Here is a 26,915-nt window from a genome sequence, read left to right as displayed (position 1 = left end):
ACATGGTAAACCAGAGAACCATAATTAAAACTACTACTATAAGCCTCACAAAACTACTGATTTAGCTCATAGTTCTAAGGGAACTGAAGCTGTGAAAGTTATCCGAATCCAACAAACCACAGAGCAATCTCATAACCAGTGGAGCTTGGATGCAGAACATTTGGCGGCCTTAAGATCTACAGAGACATTAGAACAACTTCAAGCCTGTTACATTTTAGACATTAAGTGTTACATGTCTCTTACAGTTTCCAGGATGCTTGAACACACAATGACAGCATCTGTTAAAGGCTGTACGGCAAATAGTCATACCTTTACATGTGGAATGCGGGGGACTTTTGATGAGGGTGCTCTTGACTATGATCTATTAACTGACTGTTAATCGTAAATTAGTTATCATTAGGAGGATGGATCAAAAATGTAGGCACCACAATGCATTAAAATGGGAGGCTAAAAATGGTTGGTATATGTTGCTCTGCTGGCAAAATTTAGTACTAGGTGAGCCAGAGAAACCCCGTAAAAACTCTGCCTTTGCGTGAATGTAGTGAATCAAGGCATTGTTAAATGTAGTTAGAAAATATAATACTTGCCTTCAGATTCAAAACACGTTCATTATTTACATCCATAATGGCACTGCATGCATTTTTTATACAAACGTCTCTAGATCACTATACCTACGCAGATATCTTGTGAAATTACTTGTTTGCTTACTTGCCATCACTCATCACAGCAAAACTACTGATACATGAGAGAGGCAGTGTGAAACAGCTAGTACTTAATAATAATAATAATAATAATAATAATAATGATGTTCTGCCAGTCGTAAAAGGCGACGAAAAGAACAAACCACTAATAGGGCTAACACCCTTTTTAGTGTGATTACTTGGTTCAGGACAGAACTAAAGAAGCCTCGGACAAGCGCCGTCATGGTCGGGGACAACACTTGAACCCTATGCCCGCCCACAATGGTAACGACACTGCTAGCCAACTGGAAAATGATTTAAATCCAAATAGAGGTGTTTTGCAGGATATGCTTCCTGCAACCACCCTAGAAGGAAAACAAAGACAAAGGATGAGGTGGTCAGATGAAGTTAATCGACACCTCATGTTCTGTTATTACCAAGCAACAAACCTAGGAACCAACACAACTGGATACAGATCACAAGTATACACAACATTTATTACCAGATACCCGGAATTAAAATTTTTAACAGAACGACGACTAGCTGATCAGATCCGTGTAATAATAAAAAATAACAGGATACCCCAGTCAGAATTAGAAAACATCAAACAACAAGTACAACAAATACTGGAACAAAATTATGTGCAAATAGAAGAAGAAACTACAGTAATGGGCTCAAACATCCCAGACAAAACAAACAAAGAACAAAACGCATCAGTTAAACAATCAGAGGAAAACGAAATCTTAAGACAGCCACCAGAACAAGCACAAATAGAACACGAAGTGACACATGTTAGATATAGAAGAGAAATTTCAGCTGACATATATAGAATACAAAGACACAAATACAGACATTAGACCATTCTTGCATAGACCACCAAATAACCCACAAGTCGAAACAACTATCAGCACAATCATACACAACAAAATAAATGAAAATACAACTATGGAAGAGTTACAACTACTGATTTATGTAGGAGCACTCACTACACTAAATATACACACTAGGCAGAGATCAGAACCAACCAACCAACACACAGAAGAAACCCACAAAACCAGCATGGCAACACAGGCTACAGATCAGAATAGAAAAACTGAGAAAAGACATCGGACAGCTAACACAATTTATAAGAAATGAAATATCAGACAAAAAACGAAAAAGGTTAGGTAAAATCTCACAACAAGAAGCAATAGAGCAATTAGATGAAAAGAAGCAGAAATTACAAGCATTGGCCAAATGACTTAGAAGGTACAAAAAAAGTGAAAATAGAAGGAAACAAAACCAAACATTCAACACAAACCAAAAGAGATTTTACCAAACAATAGATAACACACACATTAAAATAGACAATCGACCAAACATAACAGACATGGAACACTTCTGGAGCAACATATGGTCAAACCCGGTACAACATAACAGGCATGCACGGTGGATACAAGCAGAAACAGACTCATACAAGATGATACCACAAATGCCTGAAGTGATAATTTTGCAACATGAAGTCACCCGAGCAATTAATTCTACGCACAATTGGAAAGCCCCTGGAAATGATAAAATAGCAAATTTCTGGCTGAAGAAGTTCACCTCAACACATTCACATCTAACTAAATTATTTAACAGTTACATTGCAGACCCATACACATTCCCTGATACACTTACACATGGAATAACTTATCTGAAACCTAAAGATCAAGCAGACACAGCAAACCCAGCTAAATATCGCCCCATAACATGCCTACCAACAATCTACAAAATATTAACTTCAGTTATTACACAGAAATTAATGACACATACAACACAGAACAAAATTATAAATGAAGAACAAAAAGGCTGCCGCAAAGGAGCACGAGGATGTAAAGAGCAACTGATAATAGATGCAGAGGTGACATATCAAGCTAAAACTAAACAAAAGTCGCTACACTACGCATACATTGATTACCAAAAAGCTTTTGATAGTGTACCCCATTCATGGTTGCTACAAATATTGGAAATATACAAACTAGATCCTAAATTGATACAGTTCCTAAACATAGTAATGAAAAACTGGAAAACCACACTTAATATCCAAACAAATTCAGATAATATCACATCACAGCCAATACAGATTAAGCGTGGAATATACCAAGGAGACTCATTAAGTCCTGCCTTGCTCTGAACCCACTATCCAACATGCTAAATAATACAAATTATGGATACAATATTACTGGAACATACCCACACAAAATCACACATTTGCTATACATGGATGATCTAAAACTACTGGCAGCAACCAATCAACAACTCAACCAATTACTAAAGATAACAGAAGTATTCAGCAATGATATAAATATGGCTTTTGGAACAGACAAATGTAAGAAAATAGCATAGTCAAGGGAAAACACACTAAACAAGAAGATTACATATCGAATAACCACAGTGACTCCATAGAAGCGATGGAAGAAACAGATGCCTATAAATATCTAGGATACAGACAAAAAATAGGAATAGATAATACAAATATTAAAGAAGAACTAAAAGAAAAATATAGACAAAGACTAACAAAAATACTGAAAACAGAATTGACAGCAAGAAACTAGACAAAAGCTATAAATACTTATGCTATACCAATATTGACCTACTCATTTCGAGTAGTGAAATGGAGTAACACAGACCTAGAAGCACTCAGTACACTTACATGCTCACAATGCCACAAATATAGAATACATCACATACATTCAGCAACAGAAAGATTCACATTAAGCAGAAAGGAAGGAGGAAGGGGATTCATCGACATAAAAAAACCTACATTATGGACAGGTAGACAATTTAAGAAAATTCTTTCTAGAACGAGCAGAAACTAGCAAAATACACAAAGCAATCACTCATATAAATACATCGGCTACACCGTAGCAATTTCATAACCACTTCTACAACCCTTTAGATCACATAACATCAACAGATACGAAGAAAGTAAATTGGAAAAAGAAAACACTGCATGGCAAGCACCCATATCATCTAACACAGCCACACATCGATCAAGACGCATCCAACACATGGCTAAGAAAAGGCAATATATACAGTGAGACGGAAGGATTCATGATTGCAATACAGGATCAAACAATAAACACCAGATATTACAGCAAGCATATTATTAAAGATCCCAATACCACAACAGATAAATGCAGACTTTGCAAACAACAAATAAAAACAGTAGATCACATCACAAGTGGATGTACAATACTAGCAAATACAGAATACCCCAGAAGACATGACAATGTAGCAAAAATAATACAACAACAACTTGCCATACAACATAATCTAATAAAACAACACGTTCCCACATACAAGTATGCACCACAAAATGTACTGGAGAATGATGAATACAAATTATACTGGAACAGAACCATTATAACAGATAAAACAACACCACATAACAAACCTGACATCATACTCACCAATAAAAAGAAGAAATTAACACAACTAATCGAAATATCAATACCCAATACAACAAATATACAAAAGAAAACAGGAGAAAAAATTGAAAAATGCATCCAACTGGCTGAGGAAGTCAAGGACATGTGGCATCAGGATAAAGTTGACATTATACCAATTATACTATCAACTACAGGAGTCATACCACACAATATCCACCAGTACATCAATGCAATACAGCTACATCCAAACTTATATATACAACTACAGAAATCTGTAATTATTGATACATGTTCAATTACCCGAAAGTTCCTAAATGCAATATAACACATACCATACAGTTAAAAGGAAGTGACGCTTGATCAAGGTCCGCGTCACTTTCCATTTTTAACCAGACTTAACGTCTGAGAAAGTAAAGAAATAATAATGATATTAATCATAAAAAGGTCCGCATCACTTTCCATTTTTAACCAGACATAACGTCTGAGAAAGGAAAGAATGTACATAATTATAGTACTAGACATTCTTGCAATTACAGTTATTGGTAACTTTTTCTGTTAAAAATAAATAAATAAAAAGAGGAAGAAGAAAGAAGTACACATTGACAAGATGAGCTGTAATTAGCTGCCCTCTGTTATAAAATACCTGACAAATAGCCAGCTTGACTTTATGAACATACTGAAAATATTTCTTCCTGACAATGCCTTCTATTTCACTGCTGAAAATTCCATTTTGGCACATCTTTGTGGATGTAATAGAAAAAGGTTAAAGAAAGTACTGATGTCACTTTAGTTTAGCAGTTTTTAACATTATGCCCTTGTGTCCACAAATGTCTAGTTTGTTACCTTTTGCCCTTGATGTATAAAATCAGTCATTTTCAATAACCTGTGAAATTACTCTGTTCACATATTTACAATGTGTCTCAATAATCTAAGGAAAATTGCTCTTACTAAACATATAGATATTAAAGACACAAATGTTTGACTTGCTTAACAACATTCCGTCGTCATTATGATACCACTTTAATGTAAAATACCAGTCACACCTTTGTTTTAGAGATGAAGTTATCTCTGGAACTAATTTTAAATTTTACATTTTGTGTGATAGAACCACCAACAGAAGATAATCTTCTACAGAATACACTGTGGCCAGAAATTCAAAAATTGTATGGACATGGTTATGAGCTCTATTCCTTAGCAGCAAGATCAGATGGGAAAGTTCTGGCATCAGCTTGCAAAGCTACGACTACAGAACATGCAGCGATCATATTGTGGTTTGTAACATTTATTTACAGACAACTTTGTAGATCATCTTACTTATCTGTAAACCTCTTGATTTTTTCCCCATCTAAAACTCTCTCTCTCACTAAATTATTATTATTATTATTATTATTATTATTATTATTTAAAGTGACATATTAGTCTTACTTTCTGTTCGCCTCTCTTGTTCTTTTACGGTCTTATGCACATTGTACTGGAGTATTCCATGATTAATTGTATCTACTAAGATATGTGACTGAAGTGTATGTAATGACTAAGACACTTTTTGACATTGTGCTTATGTTGGCAGTTCATGGTCACTAGTTTTGTGTCGGCAATGAAGAGAGTGATTGCTGACCATGTGTTTTTAATGCAAGAATGGCAAATTTATGAATTTCAAATATACTGGATGTCTGGAAAAAAAACATCAACAATGCTTAGTATGTTCTACATCTATACTTGGCAAACAGCTATGAAGTGCAACACAGATTGTACCACCCATTGTACCACATATTAGGGTTTTTGCCCATTCTGTTCACATATGAAACACAGGAAAAATGACTGGTTAAATACCTCAGTGTGTGTTGTAATTAGTTTAATCCTGTCTTTGCAGTCTCTATGAGAGCAGCGTGTAGTGGGCAGTAGTCGATTTGTAGCTTCCTCACTTGATACCGGTTCTTGAGACTTTGCAAGTAGCTTTCATATGATATTGGCATCCATATGCACATATTTGCTAGTTCAGGTTTGTCAACAGACCTGTCAGTCAGACAAACCTGTGATGATTTGTGGTTCCATTTATATTCATTTAATACCACCCCCTGTATGGATCCCACACACTTAAGTGATATTATAGGATGAATTCCAGGAGTGTTTTGTAGGCTGATTGCACTTTCCCAGTGTTATTAGTGAACTAAGGTGTTCCACCTGCATTACCCACAATAAGGCTTTTGTGATTACTCCATTCCATACTCCCTTAATTTTTTTGCATGTAGGAATTCTTATGAGTGGACTGTTTGCAGCCATGGCTCATTGATATTGTTTTCATAAGATATTACATTTTGTGAAATGCATAGTTAACATTTCTGAACATTTCAACATTTCTAAATCTTAAAAAGATCTGATTGAATATTTGTGCAGCTTTTTTCATTTGTTACTTCACTGTATATAACTGCATCATGTTACTTCACTGTATATAACTGCATCATCTGCTAAGATTCTGAGATTACTATTCATATTGCCTGCCAGGTCAGTAAAATACAATATGAACAGCAAGGCACACAGATCATTCGATGATTGTCCATCCAAGATCTTACTCTGGTCAGAAATTTTCTTTGATACTCCATACGATCATGCTGTTGTTACTAAGTGTTAGTGTGGTATTGCATCAAGTACTTTACAGAAGTAAAGAAATAATGTGCTCCTACGTGATGTGGTAAAAGTAGCAGTTGGTTTTCACAGGACTAATACTTTTGGAATGCATACTGGTTGCTGTGGATGAGGTCATTCTGGTCAAAACACCTTAAAAGGCCCATTGAAGGAAGGTTATCAGACAGAGTACCCCTTCAGACACACACACACACACACACACACACACACACACACACACACACACACACACACACACACACACACACAAACCTGTTGCCTCTGGGCACAGTGAGCAGTAATCTCAGGAGGATTAGTGGTATGGTACAGAAGAGGCATGGGATGGAGAGGGAGAGGGGTACTAGGTTAGGGGTGGAGGGAAAATGCTGTAGTGGTGCCTGTGTTAGTCTGCAGGGATGTGATGGTGCAGGATGGGGGGCTGCTAGGTGCAGCATTTTTGAGGCTGTGCTGGATTCGTTTTACACCTGTTGTGCTATACTTGCTGTTTCTTCAGAAGTTTCTTTACTGTGACACCATACTGTTGAAATGTCTTTCATCTCAAACTCTTCTACTAGGTAGATACTTAGCCTGCGTGTGATCAACAATTCTTGTAAACATTAGCAATATTTCTCTAAATGCTCCTGACCAAAGCTAAATGTTTCAGGTTCTTCCCTGAGATATGAAATTGCTGTCTTTTTATCTAGTTTACTGAAAATATAAATCTTTCTGCTTGTTTTACTTGACCTTTCTTCTTCTGCAGTTGTTGTTGCTACAGCTGTTTTGTAGTTGCTGACATTTTCCTTGAGGACACCTTCAAAGAGACTATGTCTATTTTTTGATAGTAGGTGTAATATATTTCTGTTGTAAGTGCATTTATGAACTGTCTGCTCTAAGTAATTTTAAGAGGAGGCTGCTACATCTGTTTCCTCATACAGCAAGGTTGATGGTCTGCTATATACAGTGCAAAAGACTTGGCCCCTTTTGGCAATTAAGAGGTGGCTATCAACACCGAATTGGGATGAGGTTGTATAATAGGGCTACAAGAAGCTGAATGTTCACTCCACAGTATTGCAGAAAGACCTGGCAGGAATGTAGCCACTGTAAGATTCCTCGCAGCTGTGGCCGAGGGAAAGTGTGGTTGCAACAAAACTGGGCCCTGGACTGCCACATGACAGTACCGAGAGAGACCATCGTGTTTGGCGTGTGGCACTGGTGCATCGTACTGCATCTGCAGCAGCAATTTGAGCAGTAGTTAGTACCACAGTGACACAACAAACTGTTACAAATCACTTAGTTCAAGCATACTCTGAGCCAGATGCCCAGTAGTGTTGTGCATTCAACCAACCCCAAATCACTGCCATTTGAGAGCACGTTGGACAGCAGGGTGGACGTCTGTTATATTTTGTAATGAAAGCTGGTTCTGCCGCGGTGCCAGTGATGGCCGTGTGGTGGTTAGGAGGAGGCCAGTTGAGGGACTGCAATCAACCAGTCTCTGTGCTGGACACACTGGATGTACATCTGGAGTTATGGTCTGGGGTGCAATTTCATATAACATCTGGAGCACTCTAGCGGTTGCCCCACAGACACAGATTGCAAAATTGTGCATCAGTCTGTCATGCTGCCATTCCTGAAAAGCATTCCAGGGAGTGGTCTCCACCAGGATAACGTTTGCCCACACACTGCTGTTGTAACCAAACACGTTCTGCAGTAAGTCAACATGCTGCCTTGGCCTGCTCGATCACCAGATCTCCACAAGAAACATTAACCATCCCGTACTGACTGACCAAGTGCAACAGACATGGAACTCCATTCCAGAAACTGATATCTGACACCTGTACAGCACAACACATGCATGTTTGCATGCTTTCATTCAACACTCTAGTGGTTACACTGATTATTAATGTACCATCATTTCACATTTGCAATGGCTTATCTCATGCATACATTAACCTGTGATCTTGCACTGTTAATCACTTACATATGAGGGGAGTTAAAAAAGAAACGGGCTGGCATAATTACAGAAACTAGTACCTGTATATTAGAAGTATTGACCCTGGCTGTTGAGACACATATCCCACTGTGACACAAGGCAGTGAATGGCTGTCTCATAAAATTCCCAGGTCAGTGATGTTAACCAGTTCCGCGCGTACAGCTTGATGTCGTTATCTGAGGTGAATTGTTTGCCCCTCAGAGTCTTTTTAAGGGGACACAAATTGGCGTAATCACAGGGAGAGAGGTCCGGACTGTATGGAGGGTGGCCGAGAACCTTCCATTTTGAATTTCTGCAGGAGTGCCACGACCGTGTCAGCTGTATGAGGCTTTGCATTATCGTGGAGCAGAATGGCCCATGGGTGAGATTGCCTGGTCATCTTGATTTCATTACTTGACGAAAGGTAGTCAAGGTTTTGGAGTAACACTGGGCATTCACTGTTGTCCCATGCTGCAGGAAGTGAATCAACAGGGGTCCATCTTGGTCAAAGAAGAATGTCAGCATAACTTTTCCTGCACTCGTGCAGATGGCCTTGGCGTTTTTGGTGGTGGTGACCCTGGATTCTTCCCCTGGAGACTTTGTCATTTTGATTCTGGTTCGAAGTGATGACACCATGACTCATCTCCAGACATTACTCGTGCCAGGAACGCATTCCCTCCCCGAGCATAGTGCTGCAGATGAGCAAGACAGTGGGCCATTCAACATGCTTCCTGGTGTGGTTGAAGACTGTGGGGCACCTGTTGGGCACACACTTTGTGCATGTGCAATCGTTCCTTCATGTTGGTGTGAACACTTCCGATGCTCAATCTGACCATGACGGCTATGGCTTTCTCTGTCACTTGGCGGTCCTGTGTAATGAGCGCATCCACCAGCTGTACGATGTCATCTGTAATGCAGTGTGGTGCTCCAGACCGTACGTCATTGGCTAACGACACCCGTCCTTCCATGAAGCACTTGTGCCATGTCTTGACCCTTGCACGGGACTTGCAGAGTTTGCCGTACACTTGTGACATTTGTTGATGAAAGTCTGTTCTTCCTACTACCTCCACTGTCGGTAAATGAACAACACCTCTTTGCTCTGTTGACACCTCCATGTCACTGTTTGCAATGCGACTGGCAGCATTGGACGATTGATGCATGCTGCTGCTAGTTCTGTATAGTCACGTGACATGCATGCGTGCCCTCTAGCGATGGGCTGTGAACTTCCACACACTGTTCGGAACCACACCTTCAATACAGACCACGATATTACCCTCCTGTCACTGGTTTGCGCATTCCAGAATTTGGCTCATTTCTTTTTGAACGCCCCTTTATGTTACCAAAAGACAAATGTATTCCCAAAATTTCATTACTCTACGTTAATTATTTTTTGGGGTTGCAATTTTTTCCATCAGTCTACGTAAACTGCTTTACAAGGAGCAGCAAACTGGTCATTTTTCAAAAGGGACCCCTGTCTGGGAATGCGTAATTTTGAGGCTGTAGTGTGTGGATATTTAAGGTGGTTGGACTCGAGAGCTTCTTCAGGTTGTGTTTAGTAACCAAATTACTGATGCATCATGTTAGCTGCCTGTGAGAGGTGGATGCACAGGCTGTGCCTAATAGCATTTTTTTTGTCCTTACTATAACTGAGTGCAGTAATGTTGTGGACCATGTTATAACACAAGTAGTGAAAGGATTGATTTGCTGTTTATATATCATAAAAGTGATGGAAATAGCAAAGCTTGTGTATGATTGTGTATGGAAATGTTTCCCTAACAGAACTACTCCACACCATTTGACATAAAGAACAGCTGAAAGGAGAATAATAGAGGCAAGAAAATTGTAAGTAAATACTGTAGCTTGCACCTCGGGTAATTTCAAAGCTGTAGAATGTGTGAATTGAAAAGTACATGTTGTTTGCTTGTTTCATTTACTCTTTGAAGAAACTGTTCTATCTGAAATTGAGAAATTTTCATATGGTATGCCTTTTGAATATTTTACCAATTAGTCTGCACTTCTGCCGGTGTTAGGTGTTGGAAATGATAATGCGCATCTACTTTCAATTCAGACCATTGCTTCTGTGGAAGATGTTATGATACACGTCATTGGGAAGCCATATATAGTCACGTGTCATTCTAACTTGTTGAACTATTGTTTGTACACAACAGCTGTCACCATAGTAGTTGGTGTCTATCCATTGTGCAATTGTATTGACAGCCTTGTGTATTTCAGTCACAATCTCAGACATTTTTGCTACTCACTGATGAATGCACATTCACTGAAGACACCTCTGTAAACTAGCACAACAATCATATTTAGGCATAAAATCCACATTCACACTTCCTACTGTATTGGACGTATTGTCAAAAAACGTTTGTCAGGAAATATGATTGCAAAACAACAGAGCTCCAGATCACTTTGAAGCAATTATGCTGCTCCATGTGGATGACACACACACACACACACACACACACACACACACACACACACACACACACACACACACACACACAGAGAGAGAGAGAGAGAGAGAGAGAGAGAGAGAGAGAGAGAGAGATTGGTGGATTGTGAAAAGGGGATCTGTTCATTTCCACCACAGTCAGAAAATTTTGCAGCTGTTCACAGTTTTCTGTGGGGTAATATGAAGACAATGATGTATACTACTCATGTAATCACCTTCTTGCACAGCTCCATACTGCAACTAAAATGATGAGTGCACAGTTGCACTTACTTCACTGTTTGTTTAAGTCTTTACATTGCTGATGTACACCCTACCATCAAGTGGAGATAGAAATTTTGCACTCCTTTTGAATTATTATTATTATTATTTCCCCCCGCACCCCCCCCCCCCCCCCCTCAGATGTTATAGATGTACATACTGATATGTGAAACGTGAAATTTCTGGACATGTGTTCTTCCTTGAAAAATGAGCAGTTCACGATCCCACTAAACCAGCTAAGCATTCTACAGGTGCAGTCCATGCACCTTATACAAATAATTATGATTGAAAAAAACTTTGTCAATACTGTTCTCAAACTTCAGTGCCGCATTTTGGACAGGATATTCCTCTTTAGAAATGACTAACTTGCCTTTCTGCATAACATACTAATAATTGACATTCATATTTTATACATCCTGTGTATTTCAGCTTGTGGTTGTGGTTACATTGGGACACACAAGGCTATTGTAAATTTCCATGAGAAAAGTAAGGAGCACTAACAGATCAGCAGTTGTTGTCACTGGCTACTGACAGCCTTCGTTTCGGATATACAACAATCTGGGCAATCTGAGGTTGTGCTTTGGTTATAAAGAAGACATTAGCTAAAATTCATCTCTGGAAACATATAATTTATTGACTCTTTTGTCATTGGCTACTCATGGCAACTGCACCAAATACTGACTTCTATGAACTAGCTCTGCTGGATTTTTCAGTATCTGTTACAGGTATTGGAAGTGTTGTATATCATTGAAGATTGCAAATTCACACATTTGTGACATATTTTGAAAAAAGAAAACAATCGTTTTCTTGTGTACGAGGATGGTTTGAAAAGTTCTCAGAACAGAATAGCAAAAAAAAAAAAAAAAAGAACTTACAGCACTGAAACATTTTTTTTATTTTCAATGTTGTCTCCTTTTACATTAATGCACTTAGTTCAATGATGTTCCAGAGCCTTGATCCCATCCCAAAAATGAGTTTCCTACAGGCCTGCAAAATAGTTGTCAACTCCGGCTATCAATTCTTTGTTTGAAGTGAATCTTCGTCCACCAAGAAAAATTTTCAGTTTTGGGAAGAAATTGAAGTATGACGTAGCCATATCAGGTGAATAAGGCAGTTGTGGCAACAATTCATACCTTAGTTTGCCATGGCGACACATGTGCGGACACATATTGTCTTGATGGAAGAGGATTTTCTTCCTTCCATCCATGTGTGCGATGTCCTTAGGTTAGTTAGGTTTAAGTAGTTCTAAGTCTAGGGGACTGATAACCTCAGATGTTCAAAGTCACATAGTGCTTAAAACCTTCCTTGCTCAACCTGGCCTTTTTTCGCGTATCTTTTGTTGCAATTTGTCCAGGAGGTTAGCATATTATTCTCCAGTAATTTTTTGCCCAGTGGGGATATAATCTACGAACAGAATCCCCTTCGCATCCCAGAACACTGATGCTATGACCTTTCCCGCCGAAGGAATTGTCTTTGCTTTCTTTGGTGGCGGAGAATCAGCATGTTTCCACTGTTTTGACTGTTGTTTTGTCTCTAGGGTATAGTAATGCACCCAAGTTTCTGTGGTCACAAACAGGCGCAAAAAATCTTGTTCATTTCTCCTAAAACGGGCCAAACATTGTTCTGATATGTCCATTCTCACACATTTTTGATCCAGCATCAAGAGTTGTGGCAATCATCTTGCAGATAATTTTTTCATTTCTAATTCTGCAGTTAAAATGTGATATATCCTTTCAGATGACATATGGCAAGCGTGAGCAATTTCACGCACTTTCAGTCGTCGATCCTCCATGACAATTTTGTGCACTTTTACAATGATTTCTGGAGTAGTCACACATCTTGGCTGACCACTGTGCGAATCATCATTTAAGCTTTCCCAACCAAATTTAAATTCATTTTTCCACTTGGCAACAGTTGAATATGAAGAAGCAGAGTCCCTCAGTGTATTCTGGAAATTGGCATGATTGTTATTTGCTTTCATACCTTTCTTTACGAAGTACTTAATCACTGCTAAAATCTCGATTTTTTTTTTTTTTTTTTTAATTTATTTTATTTTTTATTTTTTTTTAAATTTTGATTTTTTTCTTTATTTGCAAATCACTCGCGGGAACAACAACAGAGCCACGTCACCACCACAGCTCTCTTCCAAGAGCACTGACACGGCACGTGTTTACAGGCAACAATCCAATGAATATCACATGAACAACTCGTTGCGCTAGTGCTGACTCTCGTGGTGATTCAGAGAACTTTTCAAACCACCCTTGTACATAGACTGAAGAAGTGGGTGAAATTTTGTACCAAAGCTGGGAATCAAACCTGGGCCTCCTGCTTACCAGGCAGGTGCACTAGCCACTAAGCCACTTTAGCACAATGGTTCACACAACTGCACAGATTACCCCGGCACGCCTCCCACTTCGATCCAAAGTCTCACTGCCACCCCAGTCTACTTTAAATCCCTTTACACACGAACAGAATTGCCGAAGCAGTGTGAACTGTTGTGCCAAGATGGCTTAGTGGCTAATGCACCTGCCTAGTAAACAGGAGACCCCGGTTCAGTTCTGTGCCTTGGTACAAATTTTCACTCAGCGATTCGGTCTGTATACATAAAATCTTACCTGTATGAGACAACCAGTAAAGTCTCTGAAACTGTGTCATTTGAATTATTTTCTTCAAAATTGAGGAGCATTTATTTAAAAACAAATAACTGCCCAGTATTCTAGAACTGAGATTTTTGTAGTTACAAGTCAAGCTTGTTGCCATGCATGACCTGTTGAAATTGTATGGTTGAAATGCAACATTTGCTGTTGTTATTGTATGTTGAAAATGAGCTTTTACAAAACTCAGTATGTGCTCTCAGCCAAGGACATCATTGTCAATAATAATGTGAGAGAGGTTTCTGTGGAGAGGGAGGGAGGGAGGGGTGCGGTCACGGTATAGGGAAGTATTTGCTACCGGAACCAACATTATAAATTAGTCATTTACACAACAACATACCTGTGTTAAGGAGAAGTTTGCAGTAAAAGAGTAGGTTGTTAAACTATGAAATGGAAGTTAATAGAAGTGATTCAGAAAATGTTGTATATTTGACTGAGTGCGTTGGTTGCAAGAATTCCTGGCTGAGAGTGAAATCATCCAAAAGAAGCAGTGCAGTAAGAACAACAAAATGCCAGATAATGCACTTTGGAATGGGCTGCCAGACATACCAGTGAACCAAAAAGCCTTAGGAAGAAAAGAATGCAGAACAAGCAGACCTCACATATGATGATATCACAGCTTTTCATTGTTACATAAATAGTTTAAACAAAACTGAGTATGATAAATTGTTACTGAAATATGTGATAATCACATCACCAGAATGCAGGAACATCAAGAAAGAAGCAAAACAGAAGAATATTGGTCTGAGAAAGGACAGTACAAGGAAAAATAGATGACCAGACAGTATCTGTATGGGCTCCAAAATTTCAAGCAACATAAGGTACCCAAAGAAACACTCTCAAATTTGGCCAATAAATTTCATGTAATAGGGAAGCTATCAGCTGAAAATGGAAGGGCAGGCCACAGCACTACTGAAGATAAGAAAGTTATACAAGTTATAAGGAATGATATCAAAACATTCAGGTGTAGAGAGAGACACTATTCAAAGAAAAAGTCCAAAAGGGGATATTTACAATCCTAACTGAATACAGTCAAAATGTGGAAACATTTCTGTAAAAAAAGGGAAGTGTCAGGTCTTCCTACTTGCTCTTTATTGAAGTAAAAACATATTTTCTGTCACTGCTTTACTTGACATTTAAAATTCCCCATACAGATTCATGCTCAACATGCAAAATTGTCTACTGAAATTAAAAAAAGGCACACAATCTGAAGAAAAAAAATCAGTTAGTAATAAACTACTAGTTGCACAAACATTGTACAAAAAGAGTTCTATGCAGTAATGAAGGAGGAAAATACAAATGTGGTTAAAATAACAACAAAAATAATCAATTATTGATAATAAATGTAAATGGATTGATAAAAAAATCTACTCACCAAGTGGTGGCAGCACACACACACACACACACACACACACACACACACACACACACACACACACACACACAAGGATTTAACTTTTACAAGCTTTCAGACCCGTTTGCTCATTCTTCTGGCAGAAGAGTTGAAGGGGAAGGAAGAGGGGTGAAGGAAAAGAACTGGAGATGTTTAGGGAAAGGGGTACAATTTAGAAAAGTCTCCCAGAACCCCGGGTCAGGGGAGACTTACCGGGCAGGATCAGAAGGAAAGACAGATTATTGGGGACTGCCAATGGTGTGCACACCATTGATCTTCATGGAAGAAAGCAGAAAATTTAATAAGCTGGTACCTTATTTTCTATTCGTGATCACAGCTATATGCCTCTTGACAGACTGTTTGGTAGAGTGGAAGAAGACTACCAAAAAAGTAAGATATGTGTTCACCGAATGAGTACTGTAAAATGCTGAAACAAAAAGGCATTGTCAAGATACAAAATAAAGATTGGGAAGCAAAGGACCTCAACTCCATTGCACCTGATCTAAGATATCTTTCAAAATAACTGCTCAGCGATTGATGACTTATGAAAAGTCTAAGAAGAAGATATTGTTGTCAGTATCGGACACTTAAAATGTAGTCTTGTAGATTTTGAAGTATGAAAATCCAGAAACTGCAGCCAGGAAGTGAGGAAAGCAGCCACACTGGAAAAGAAGAACATGGTTGGCAAAGAAAAGAATACGGATGTCCTAAAACTTATGAGGCATTTTAATATACCATAAGGAGCAGAAGAGTTTTATAAGGAGCTTATTGAAAGTGATCAATAGATTTCCACTTCAGTATTGCTGTAGCCAGTGTTTTGTGTTCTATGTCAATTGTTTGTTACCATTTTCACTTCAGCTTATCAAATATTAAGGAAAAAGTGTGATACTAAGGTGTGACATTGTAATGCGTTATTGTTTTTCTATGCAAAATGAACAGTAAAGTAACTTTCTTTGTAATTAATGTTAAAGATAAAAACAAGTAGGAAAAAATCGCTTTCAATGTGTACATTAACCAAAATTTTAGCCTCCATCTTTGCATGTATCAACTTCTGAAAAAACTTGGAAACTTTAGAATGATAATTTTAGGAAATTCAAATGCATAGCCAGAATCGTGCTTACGAAAGTAGTGCAAATATTAAATTATCTCATTTATGTAATTACTACTTCATGTGAAATTTAAAAAAAATGTGTTTCCTCAGTAAAGTACATTTTGAATTTATCGATTTCTGAAAAAGTGCTCTTCAATTGCTTAGTCAGTGTTGCCTGAGAATGACTAGATAAGAGAGGATGAGAAAAATTTCTTGGTAAGAGAGAATGGGACTGAGGGAGGAAAAGCGAAAGCAGTGCACTCATTTGTAGTTGAAAGGAAGAAAAAGGGGAAGAGAGAAAAGTTTGTGGTAAAGGGAGGTCAGAAAGAAACACACATATTTAGGTATAGTTAAGCAACAACATTGATGATTGTTTCCAAAGTTGTTTTCCTCAAATTATTCAATTTGTTGATATAATGTTAGTATTGGATAGTTGCTGTTCTTTTTATTCATTTACTGAACAAACATAAATGTTTGTGATGTTTGACATAATTACAACCAGTTTTGTATTATTTAGTGTTAATACACTGGTCAGCCAGAACATTATGACCACCTACGAATAGCCAGTATGTTCACCTTTGGCAGGAATAACAGCAGTGATGCATCATGGCATGGAAGCAGTGAGGTCTTGGTAGGTTACTAGAGGAGTTTTCATCACATGTGCACACACAAGTCACCTAATTCCGATAAATTACAGTGAACAGGAACGATGAGCTGTAATGCCACATTCAATCACATCACATGTTTGTTTGATCGGGTTCAGATCCGGCCACTACGTCAATTGGAACTCACCAATGTGTTTCTCAAACCACTCCATCACTCGTGGCCTTGTGTCATGGCAAATTATCTTGTTGAAAAATGCCACTGCCATCAGAAAACATTATCGTTATGAAGGGGTGTATGTGGTCTGCAACCAGTGTATGACACTCCTTGGTGGTAATGGTGCCTTGCATGAGCTCCACTGGACCCATGGATGCCCTTATAAATGTTCCTCAGAGCATACAGGAGCACCCACTAGCTTGTCTCCAACCCGCAGCAGAAGTATCAAGGGGCTGTTCTCCTGGAAGACAGCAGATTCGTGCTCTCCCATCAGACTGATGAAAACTGTATCAGAATTCATTAGACCATGCAGAGCTCTGCCACTACACCAATGTCTTGTGCTGATGATCATTTGCCCATTTTAGACATAGTTGCCGATGTCGTGGTGTTAACTTTGGCACTTGCATGGGTCTTCGGGTGCAGAGGCCCATCATTAGGAGTGTTTGGTGCACTGTGTGTTCAGACACACTTGTACTCTGCCCAGGATTAAAGTCTGATGTTAGTTCTACCACAGTTCACCACCTGTTCTGTTTTAGCAGTCTGCCCAGCCTACGACATCCAACATCTTTAATGAGTGGTGGCCGCCAACCCCACGACGTTTGGACATTGTTTCTCATTGGTTGTGTCACTTATTAAAGGTATCCCCAAAGCACTTCTTGTACACCCGACAGTTCATGCAGTTTCTGAAATGCTTATGCCAAGCCTCCAGGCCTTTGTGATCTTCCCTTGGTCGAACTCGGATAGATGACACACCTTTCCCATTCTACACAGGGACAGCATGCTTACTGATACTGTGTGCTCCGTGCATGTGTCTGACGAGTAGTCATTCCTCGCCAGGTGACTGCTATTCCTTGGAATGGGTTTATATTGATAGCGTGTCAGTGGTCAAAATTTTCTAGTTGATCAGTGTATTTGTAATAGTTACATTTTTCAGTTAGCAGATGTCACTAGCCCTTCAAATCTTCTTTAGGCAAGTGGACTCATGGCAGCAGTATCAGAAGCTCACTTTTCACCAGTTGACTGTGACACAGTTGGCCTTTTCTCCTGATGGTGTGTACTTACTATCTGTGTCACGAGACAGACGTTGGGGCTTGTTTCAGCGAACTGCCAGTAAGATGATGATCTGTATTATTATGTGATTAATATGTTGCTTGACTTGGAATTCTAATTGAAGTTATTTTATTGAAATAATTTCTTTTCCTGGTTTTATAATAATTCTGTATTATAATAACTTTGTGAAAATATTTTCCAGACAGCGAAAGATATGAATTAGTTGTTGGATCAGATAAAAAGTCAGGCATACATACTCGTATTATATGGTGCTGTGCCTGGACTCATGATTCATCTCACTTTGCAACTGGATCCCGTGATGGCAAAGTGGCCATTTGGAATGTAAAAGGGGAAAGCAGGACAGTACCTTTGGAGCTGAAAGGACAGTCAGTAACTGCACTGGCATTTGCACCTCATTTACCCACTGATGAAAATGCTCATGTTCTGGCTGTGGGACTTGATTCTGGAATAATAATGATATATGAATGGAATCTTTCTGAATGGACCAAGTGCTTGATTTTAGGTAATAAGTATCCTTTTCTCTTAAATTTATAGTGTTGTATTTATTTGTGAACTTGTTACATAGAAAAAAAAGTCAGTTGAAACCCTGAAGAGTGTGTGTGTGTGTGTGTGTGTGTGTGTGTGTGTGTGTGTGTGTGTGTGTGTGTGTTTGATGAAAATTTAAAATAGTAAAGCATTAACTGTGCTGACATACTGTGCCTTAGGAAAAACTGGAGTAGGACTGACTGACATAGAAATTAAAGTACTTTGGTGGATCTTAAGGATTTAGAATTTTTGAAGATTGCTTCACCAAAAATAGGGTAAAGTAAGGGATTTAAGGAACAAAAGAAATAAAAAGAAAAGAAAGAGAGAGAGAGAGAAAGACAGGTTTTTATAATGTTTTTATTTCCATTATTCTTGCTATTTCACAGAAATGCTGGAGGTTTCCAGTCATTGCATTACATATCATTTGTGTTGGTCAGATTTGAAATTCGTTCGGTGTGCGTTTTGAAAAGCTGTGCTATATCAAGCATTTGTAGGATATGATCTTTTGGAAAATAGCTGTCTTAACTGCTTTCCTTTTTAAGTCTTGTGCTCCAATATTTGACAATACAGACAACATCTGGATAGAGTTGACGTGAAAGATCAGTTGCCAGATTTAATGGCCTTATTCAATTGCTCATGAATCTTAGTTGCTGGGATATAGTTTTCTCCATAGGAGATCACAGCATTCTTTGGTGGAATGTGCCAGCAGAATGGTAGAGGAACGTAAGATTATTTACATCAATACTATAGTTGGCTTCTTGTTAACTTATCGAGGAGTGCTTTGGAGTTGAATTTCTTTTATGCATTCTTGCAGTGCTGCTTAAATGACAGAGATTGGACAATGGTGACTTAAGAGATTTTTGTACAGATGTCATATCATCGACACTATCAAAGCTTATATGCAGTTCATTGCAGGCTGCAGGTGGAACACACACACTTCATATTTACTTGGGATTTGTTCATTCTCCATATCAAAATTATTGCTCAGTATTTCCTTCACATTGCTCAGGATTGACAGGCTAATTTAATGTCATTTGCAGAAAATAACTCCATCTATACAGTAGCGAACATTCTGGAAATACAGGATGAACAACATAGACGCTAAGATTGACACTTGCAGTATCACATTATCATCGATCTCCCTGTACTCGTTTCTGCATTCAGAAATCCTTCAAAACTAATTAAGAAGTGAATTATTTTTCAAACAGTCCGTCATGAGACTGGGAAATGCTATTGTTGCCTTTATTCCTTTATTGAATCCACATTCAATGAGGTACTGATAATGAGTAAGTCAAAGATAACAAATAAATTCAGAATAAATCACAGTTTGCAAATGCAGACTTTTTCGAGACTGAAAAAAGAGAAGAAAAGATATAGACGGGGGAGGGGTATGATGAAGATGAGAAGAAAGTAAATGTTTAAGAAATGGCTGCAGCTAATCTAGAGTGAGATATAAATATCTTCATACAGAGAGACCAGTACTCAACACAAAAAGGCATTGAACAGCAGACAGGCAAGTACAGGGTCCACCAGAGTAAATACTTTTATTTGTGAACAACAAATACTATGCCATATTACAATAGCTGGTTTTTAAAACTTCGTCTGGTAAATAGCGTACTCCATTTTAAAACTTCGTCTGGTAAATAGCTTACTCCATTGTTGACAGATTGGCGAAGCCTTTCTTCATGGCATTTCCAGTGGAATTTCAGCCACTTGTTGGGCAGGTGTACCTTTAAGTGGGTATTACACGACGATCCACTGCAAATGGTACTGGTCTGGCGGGACAACCATCTAGTGGTAGAATGGGTGTAACTACGAAAATTAGCAGACATTATCCGTGCCAGGATAGAGAGCAGTTCTAAACTCCCATCAATCCACGCAGGTGCAGTTGGCAGCGATAACTCGCACACATGCAGAAGGGTGTACCACAGTGGTTTCTGCATGTTGTTTGGTTAATGTTAGGCGGCTAGTGTTAGGTGGCTAGTAGCTGATTTCAGATTTTCGTGTTGGGGATTTTTCATGTTGGGGATTTTCCACACTTTTTTTTTCAGTTAGCAGGTTTCATAAATGCAGAAAAGAAACTTTTTTTGCCGTAGACTCTTTTATACTAGCTATTTGTGAAAGGACTTTTTCTATTGATAGCTTCATATTCTAGAAATGAATTGGAGCAAAGAGGCGTTAAGCATCTTAAATCAGGTGTACAGCGGGGAAAGATGAATGTATGACCCGTTGTATGATAATAAGGTAGTCAGAAATCTTTTCTTTCTGAGTAATATGCATTATACGGTGATTATCGGTTTGTATCATAATGCCTTAGTTTACGAAAGTTCAGGTTTGATTTGACTGCATCTCTTGCCTGATTTCAGAATGCCAGAAAAGAGAAACTGGCAAAGAAAAGGAGAAAGTTCTTGCAGTTTGGTCCAGTGCGACAGACAAGGACTGCAAAACTCTTAGTAGCACATACATAGTCCAAACTTGGAAAAATAACACAAGTACACCTTTAAGTATTGGTCATTTAAAGTGTTGCAAATTGCAGTTTGTGTATCCACAACTACTTTTGAAATGGTGGGCTGTGCTATTCCGTGGCTAAAAGCCAGACTCTTAAAAGATTCCCCAGTCACCATGAAATGTAATGTTACATCCAGCCTGCAAAATTACAGGGCATTTACCGGTATTTTGTTTGTGAGCTAGGCTGGTATAATCACAAAACATACAGACATATGATTTAATTCTTACTTTTGAGAATGTGAGGCAGCCTCCCTCATGACTGTGTCACACTTGCTAATTCCATCTCCTATCATAGACAGCAGCTTCTCGAAACAATCTATGTCCAACCTCACGAAGCTCCAAAATTCATGTGGATCTTTGAGCCTCAGTTCTTTCATAAGCAGTGAATATAATCCCCTGCCTTTGTCCCTTCTTTTCAGCCAGGATTGAACTCAGCATTGTTATGCCCTAATCCGAAGAATTACTGTCACTACCAGGGCAATAGCTTCAAATAGAAGTGGATCCTCCATATGCATAATGCTGTGTAAATATGAAATTAACTGTTATGTCTGTAATTCAGAACAGTAGTAACCTACATAAGAGAATAACAATTACTTAATAAATAAGGATAAACATTTTCTTATGAAATAGGCATCTTGAGTCATATAAATAATTCGAACAGATGACGTTCCAATATGTCACATGGTCCCCCTTGTGTTTCGTGTGGTAGAACGAATGACTTTAGAAGAGATCAGACAGTTCTGTTTGTGTTTCACGTGTTATCACTGTCTACTGCACATGCATGCAGGGTATATCCCACTTGGATGATGTAATAGGTCTACGTGAATCAGCCTGTAGTTACAGATAAGGGTGCTGGTGCATAGGTCTATGGTTTAGGTGCTTTGAGTAATAAGGACTTTAAGCACTTTCAGGGTTGTGGGGGCAACGTTTGTACACTTGAGTCTTGAAGTGTCCCCAAAGAAAAAAATTACAGGGTGATAAATTGAGTGACTTTGGGGCCAGGTGATGTCTCCTCATGAGCAGCCATCTATGAAACAACTCTCACAAAATTTCTAGAAGTGCTTGTGACAATCATTGTGCGGGATTCTTCTTAAACTCCTCTATATGACAATCTCAGGACAGCTGCATGTTTTAGTGCTGAACTCTTTGGAGATTGATGGATGGACACTCTCACACTCACCACATTTTCCAGCATTGTTACTGTCCGAGGTCAGCCAGTAGATTTTCTTTTCAGTGCAGGACCTGATTCTCTAAATTCTGATACCCAAAATTGAATAGTTTTTCTACGAGGAACAGAATGTCAGTCACATTTGAACCGAATGCGAAATGCCCACTGACTTCTACTCACAGAAACGCCATTACGAATATACTCTTCCATGACAAAAGCATGATGCTCACTTAGCCAAAGCTGAAAGGGAGTGATAATGCAGAATGGAGTAGAAAGGGAGGAGAGAAGCTGAAAGGTCAGATCTAAATATTGACCGGTCTGAGTGAAGTGCTTGTGAAAGAATCAGGTCCAACGTGTGGTTTTTGAAGGTCCGGGATGGAATATTGACTATATTACGAAAAGGATGGATTGTTACTCACCATGTAGTTGAGTTGTTGATAGGCACAACAAAAAGACTGTCAAACAAGTAAGCTTTTGGCCAAAAAGACCTTCCATCTGAATTAGACAAAAAACACACTATCTGTTTGCGACTCAACATTGTCGCTATGTCATGAGTAGCAGTCTATCCTTTCAATAATATTGTCATTGGAAACTTTGAAGAAAGCAAGATTAACATTTTTGGTGACAAGCAGGATGTTGTCTAGAAGCCGAAAAAGTAAGTGGGTTTGATATCGTGATTTTTTTTTTTTTTGTATGTATGTAATATGCTATGGGGGCTTTGAGTGATTGAACTTAATATACTGATCAGTAAGTACTAAAACAAACACATTTAATCCTTCTATAGTCTTGACATCTAGCTTTTGCATTTCTAGGAAAGGGTAGGAAATGAAAATTGTAAATGATACATTTAGTGGAGCAGCAAATAAAATAAAATTTAATTTTAAAGAAAGGATATGATAAAGGAAATTTTATGTTCCTATATTGGATATTGACCAACATTTAAATAGTGTCATTTAAGAATGAGATCTTCTCATCTTTTGGTGGAAGTGAATAGGGATGAGGATTTTCAGTGAAGACCTACATTGAAAGCTTATGGAGCAGAATGTTTTCTGTTTGATAATTGTTTTCAGAAGTACAATCACATTAATTTATAAATGAAAGTTTTGTCTGTGAAGATAGGCGCATCTCGAGGAAATAGAGAGCGATAGCAATTCATTTAAGAAAAGTATAAATCTTACGTGAGCCTCATTCATTTCCGGCATATGACTGCTGTAGATAATTCCTTTGCCAAGGCCAGATTTTAAACACTATATCTAATTTTGAGAGTTATATAAATATACGTAAAATGCATGTTACTTTGAGTATTTGTATAAAATTTTTACCTTGTAAACTTATTATAAGGAACTAGGCAAAATTGATTTCCACCTGTTTATCAAAAACATGTCTTCTTGAAAATATTTTGAGGTCTGGCCTGCTCACTGATCGGATTTTTAAAGAACCTTGGTATTTTGACCGTGCAAAGGTAGCATAATCATTAGTCTCTTAATTAGTGGCTGGAATGAATGGTTTGACGAGAAATCAACTATCTCTTAATAAATTTTTGAATTTAACTTTTGAGTCAAAAGGCTTAAATTCTTCTTTAGGAAGAGTGTATGTGTAATGTATTGAAAACATTTTTTTCCTGAACATGTTAATGTTTTGCCTTAATTTGAGTATAGTTCTGCTCATCATCTTACAGTGAAAAGAGTGGCTTTTAGACCAGTGGAGAATGAAGAATCACCTAGGCTACAACTAGCTAGTTGTGGTGCTGACCACATTGTGAGGATTCAGCTTGTAGATCTTAATTAAATTTTTTATTCATTGCCTATGGATTTTGAAATACATATTTTTTATATCATTCTCTTTCTTTCCCTCTCTCCTCCTTTCTCACTCCTCCTATGCATCCTTCTCCCCAATCCTCTTTTCTGTTTGCAGCAATATACCTGTACTATTTTGCCATTTTAATTCAGTTTTACAGTTTTCTCTGTCACTGGTCTTTAACATATTTTTTTTTGTTTTCCATTTCCTCAAGTTTTAATGCAAAAAAACCATTTTGGCTCCTTATCTTCAGATGTTGATAATACTTTTTTGCCATGTTTTCTGTAGATTCCCTTAGTTGGTTATGGGAAATGCTGGGCTAGTTCTTTTGAAAAAGATGCAGCCTATTTCCTTTAAAACCAGTCCAAATTCAAGGTTGGGCTCTGTGCCTCATCATCGATGGGCTTTAAATCTGAATCTTCCTTTTTATACACACTTCACAATAAAGTGAGATTTACATGTAAGGACCTGGTCAATCCACTGCAGACTGTGTAGATGTGTTGCACACCATCAGCTACACTAATGACTGCTTTGGAATGGTAGGCTGTGCACTCTGGGATCTTGGGTGGGGTCATAACATGCTGCTATTCAGTTGATATGAGGGTCCCCAAATGGCTGGTTGAAATAATATGGGGCTATTCTGGATATAACAATTAGCAGAAAATGCTCATCTTCACTTTTTGCCAAACTCCAACACTGGAATGGTTGTGAAAAGAGTTATGCATATCTGCTCCACCAAATTTGCTGGAAGCTCCTGAGCTCTTGACGCATAGCTGATGATTTGGTATGCCAAGAGAAAAGTCAAGTAATTGGGTTGACACACAGTTTCACTTTCACAATTACATGTTTATTGCACAGAAACTGTTACAGAACTGTCACAAAACTGTCACCGTGAAAATCTGTAACAAAACTGGCCCTCCATGGCTGATTTGCCTGTGCATAAATATTGTTCTAATTATTACAGGTGATGTCATTCATTATTACAAACAGAAAATTTTAAGATTACAATCAAAAACTTGTCGGGGTTTACAAACTGACAGTAAAAAACTAGATATTAGTTCAGTCCTCCCACACTGTTACATTTACATGATACATTTGCTAACAATGCATTTTACAATGTCACTTATATCTGAGAATTATTAGCTGGAAAATGTTCCTAATATGTACACGAGTTTTTTGCGTAAATAGAAAAGAAAAGTTAGTTTCACTTCTTAGGAACAGTATTCTGGAATTACAAAAAGAGAATTGTTAATGATTTATGTTCAAGTATTGACTAGTAGCAGTTGAACCGGAGCACAGATGTTTGTGTGCTCAATAAAAATGAAATGAAATTAATGAAAGTGTTATAAATTGATTTAAAATGATCAGATAAGTGAAATAAAAATCCTAATGATCGTATATTGGTATGTTTCAGTGCCCCTCCCCCTCCACCTCCCCAGAGTGTGTAGGTGAGAATGAATATTATGAAAAGGGAAAATGCTTCTCACCATAGAGGAGATGCTGAGTCGTAGATAAACATGAACAAAAAGACTGTCACAAATAAGCTTTTGGCCAACAAGACCTTTGTCAAAAATAGGACGCGCGCGCGCGCACACACACACACACACACACACACACACACACACACACACATGACTGCAGCCTCTGGCAGCTGAAGCCACATTGCGAGAAGCAGCAGCAGCAGCAGTGCATGATGGGACTGATAACTGGGTGGGGGTGAGGAGAAGGCTGGCACAGGGAGAGGGAGGGATGGTAGGGTAGGGGTGGGGGGCAGTGAAGTGGCACTGTAAAGTGCACAAGGATAAGGTGGATGATGTTTGGTTTGTGGGGTTCTCAACTGCACGTCGTCAGTGCCTGTACAAAGTCCCAGTTTTTCCAAATTCCAATTTTTTCACAGTCCAATCTAACCACAGTCACAAATGATGAGGATGATGATGAAATGATGAGGACAACACAAACACCCAGTCCCCGGGTAGAGAAAATCCCCAACCCGGCCAGGAATCGAACCCGGGACCCTGTGATCCAGAGGTAGCAATGCTAGCCACTAGACCATGAGCTGCAGACAGGATGAGGTGGAGAGAGGGTAGGGCAAGTAGGTGCAGTCAGGAGGTTAGATGGAGGCCAGGGGAGGGGGGGGGGGGGGGGTAGCGGAAAAGGAGAGAAGTAAAAAGACTGGGTGCATTGGTGGAATGAGGGCTGGAGGGCAGTGTAATGCTGGAAAGGGAACAGGGAAGGGGCTGGATGGGTGAGGACAGTTACTAACAAAGGTTGAGGCGAGGAGGGTTACAGGAACAGAGGATATATTGCAGGGAGAGTTCCCACCTGCGCAATTCAGAAAAGCTGGTGTTCATGGGAAGATTAATACGGCACACCGTGCGAAGCAGTCATTGAAATGAAGGCTGTTGTGTTGAGCAGCATGCTCAGCAACAGGATGGTCCACTTGTTTCTTGGCCACAGTTTGTTGGTGGCTATTCATGTGAACAGGCA

General features: G+C 38.7%; 1 protein-coding gene across 2 annotated transcripts in view; it reads left to right on the top strand.

Moving 5' to 3' along the window:
* The window catches only part of LOC126473279 (elongator complex protein 2), an 82,638-nt gene extending 58,168 nt beyond the window's left edge, over positions 1 to 24,470 (top strand). For both annotated transcript variants that reach the window (XM_050100234.1, XM_050100233.1), the window contains exons 9-12: positions 5,199 to 5,364; positions 18,330 to 18,469; positions 18,612 to 18,939; positions 24,290 to 24,470. In XM_050100234.1, coding sequence (XP_049956191.1) covers positions 5,199 to 5,364; positions 18,330 to 18,469; positions 18,612 to 18,939; positions 24,290 to 24,419 — 764 coding nt within the window. In that variant the 3' untranslated portion in view covers positions 24,420 to 24,470. The remainder of the gene's footprint in view (positions 1 to 5,198; positions 5,365 to 18,329; positions 18,470 to 18,611; positions 18,940 to 24,289) is intronic.
* Positions 24,471 to 26,915: the final 2,445 nt, after the last annotated feature.

This window comes from Schistocerca serialis, chromosome 4 (genome assembly GCF_023864345.2).
Source record: "Schistocerca serialis cubense isolate TAMUIC-IGC-003099 chromosome 4, iqSchSeri2.2, whole genome shotgun sequence".
Classification (NCBI taxonomy): domain Eukaryota; kingdom Metazoa; phylum Arthropoda; class Insecta; order Orthoptera; family Acrididae; genus Schistocerca; species Schistocerca serialis.
Note: the sequence above shows the minus strand (reverse complement) of the source record. Positions and strands in the feature narration are given on the sequence as shown.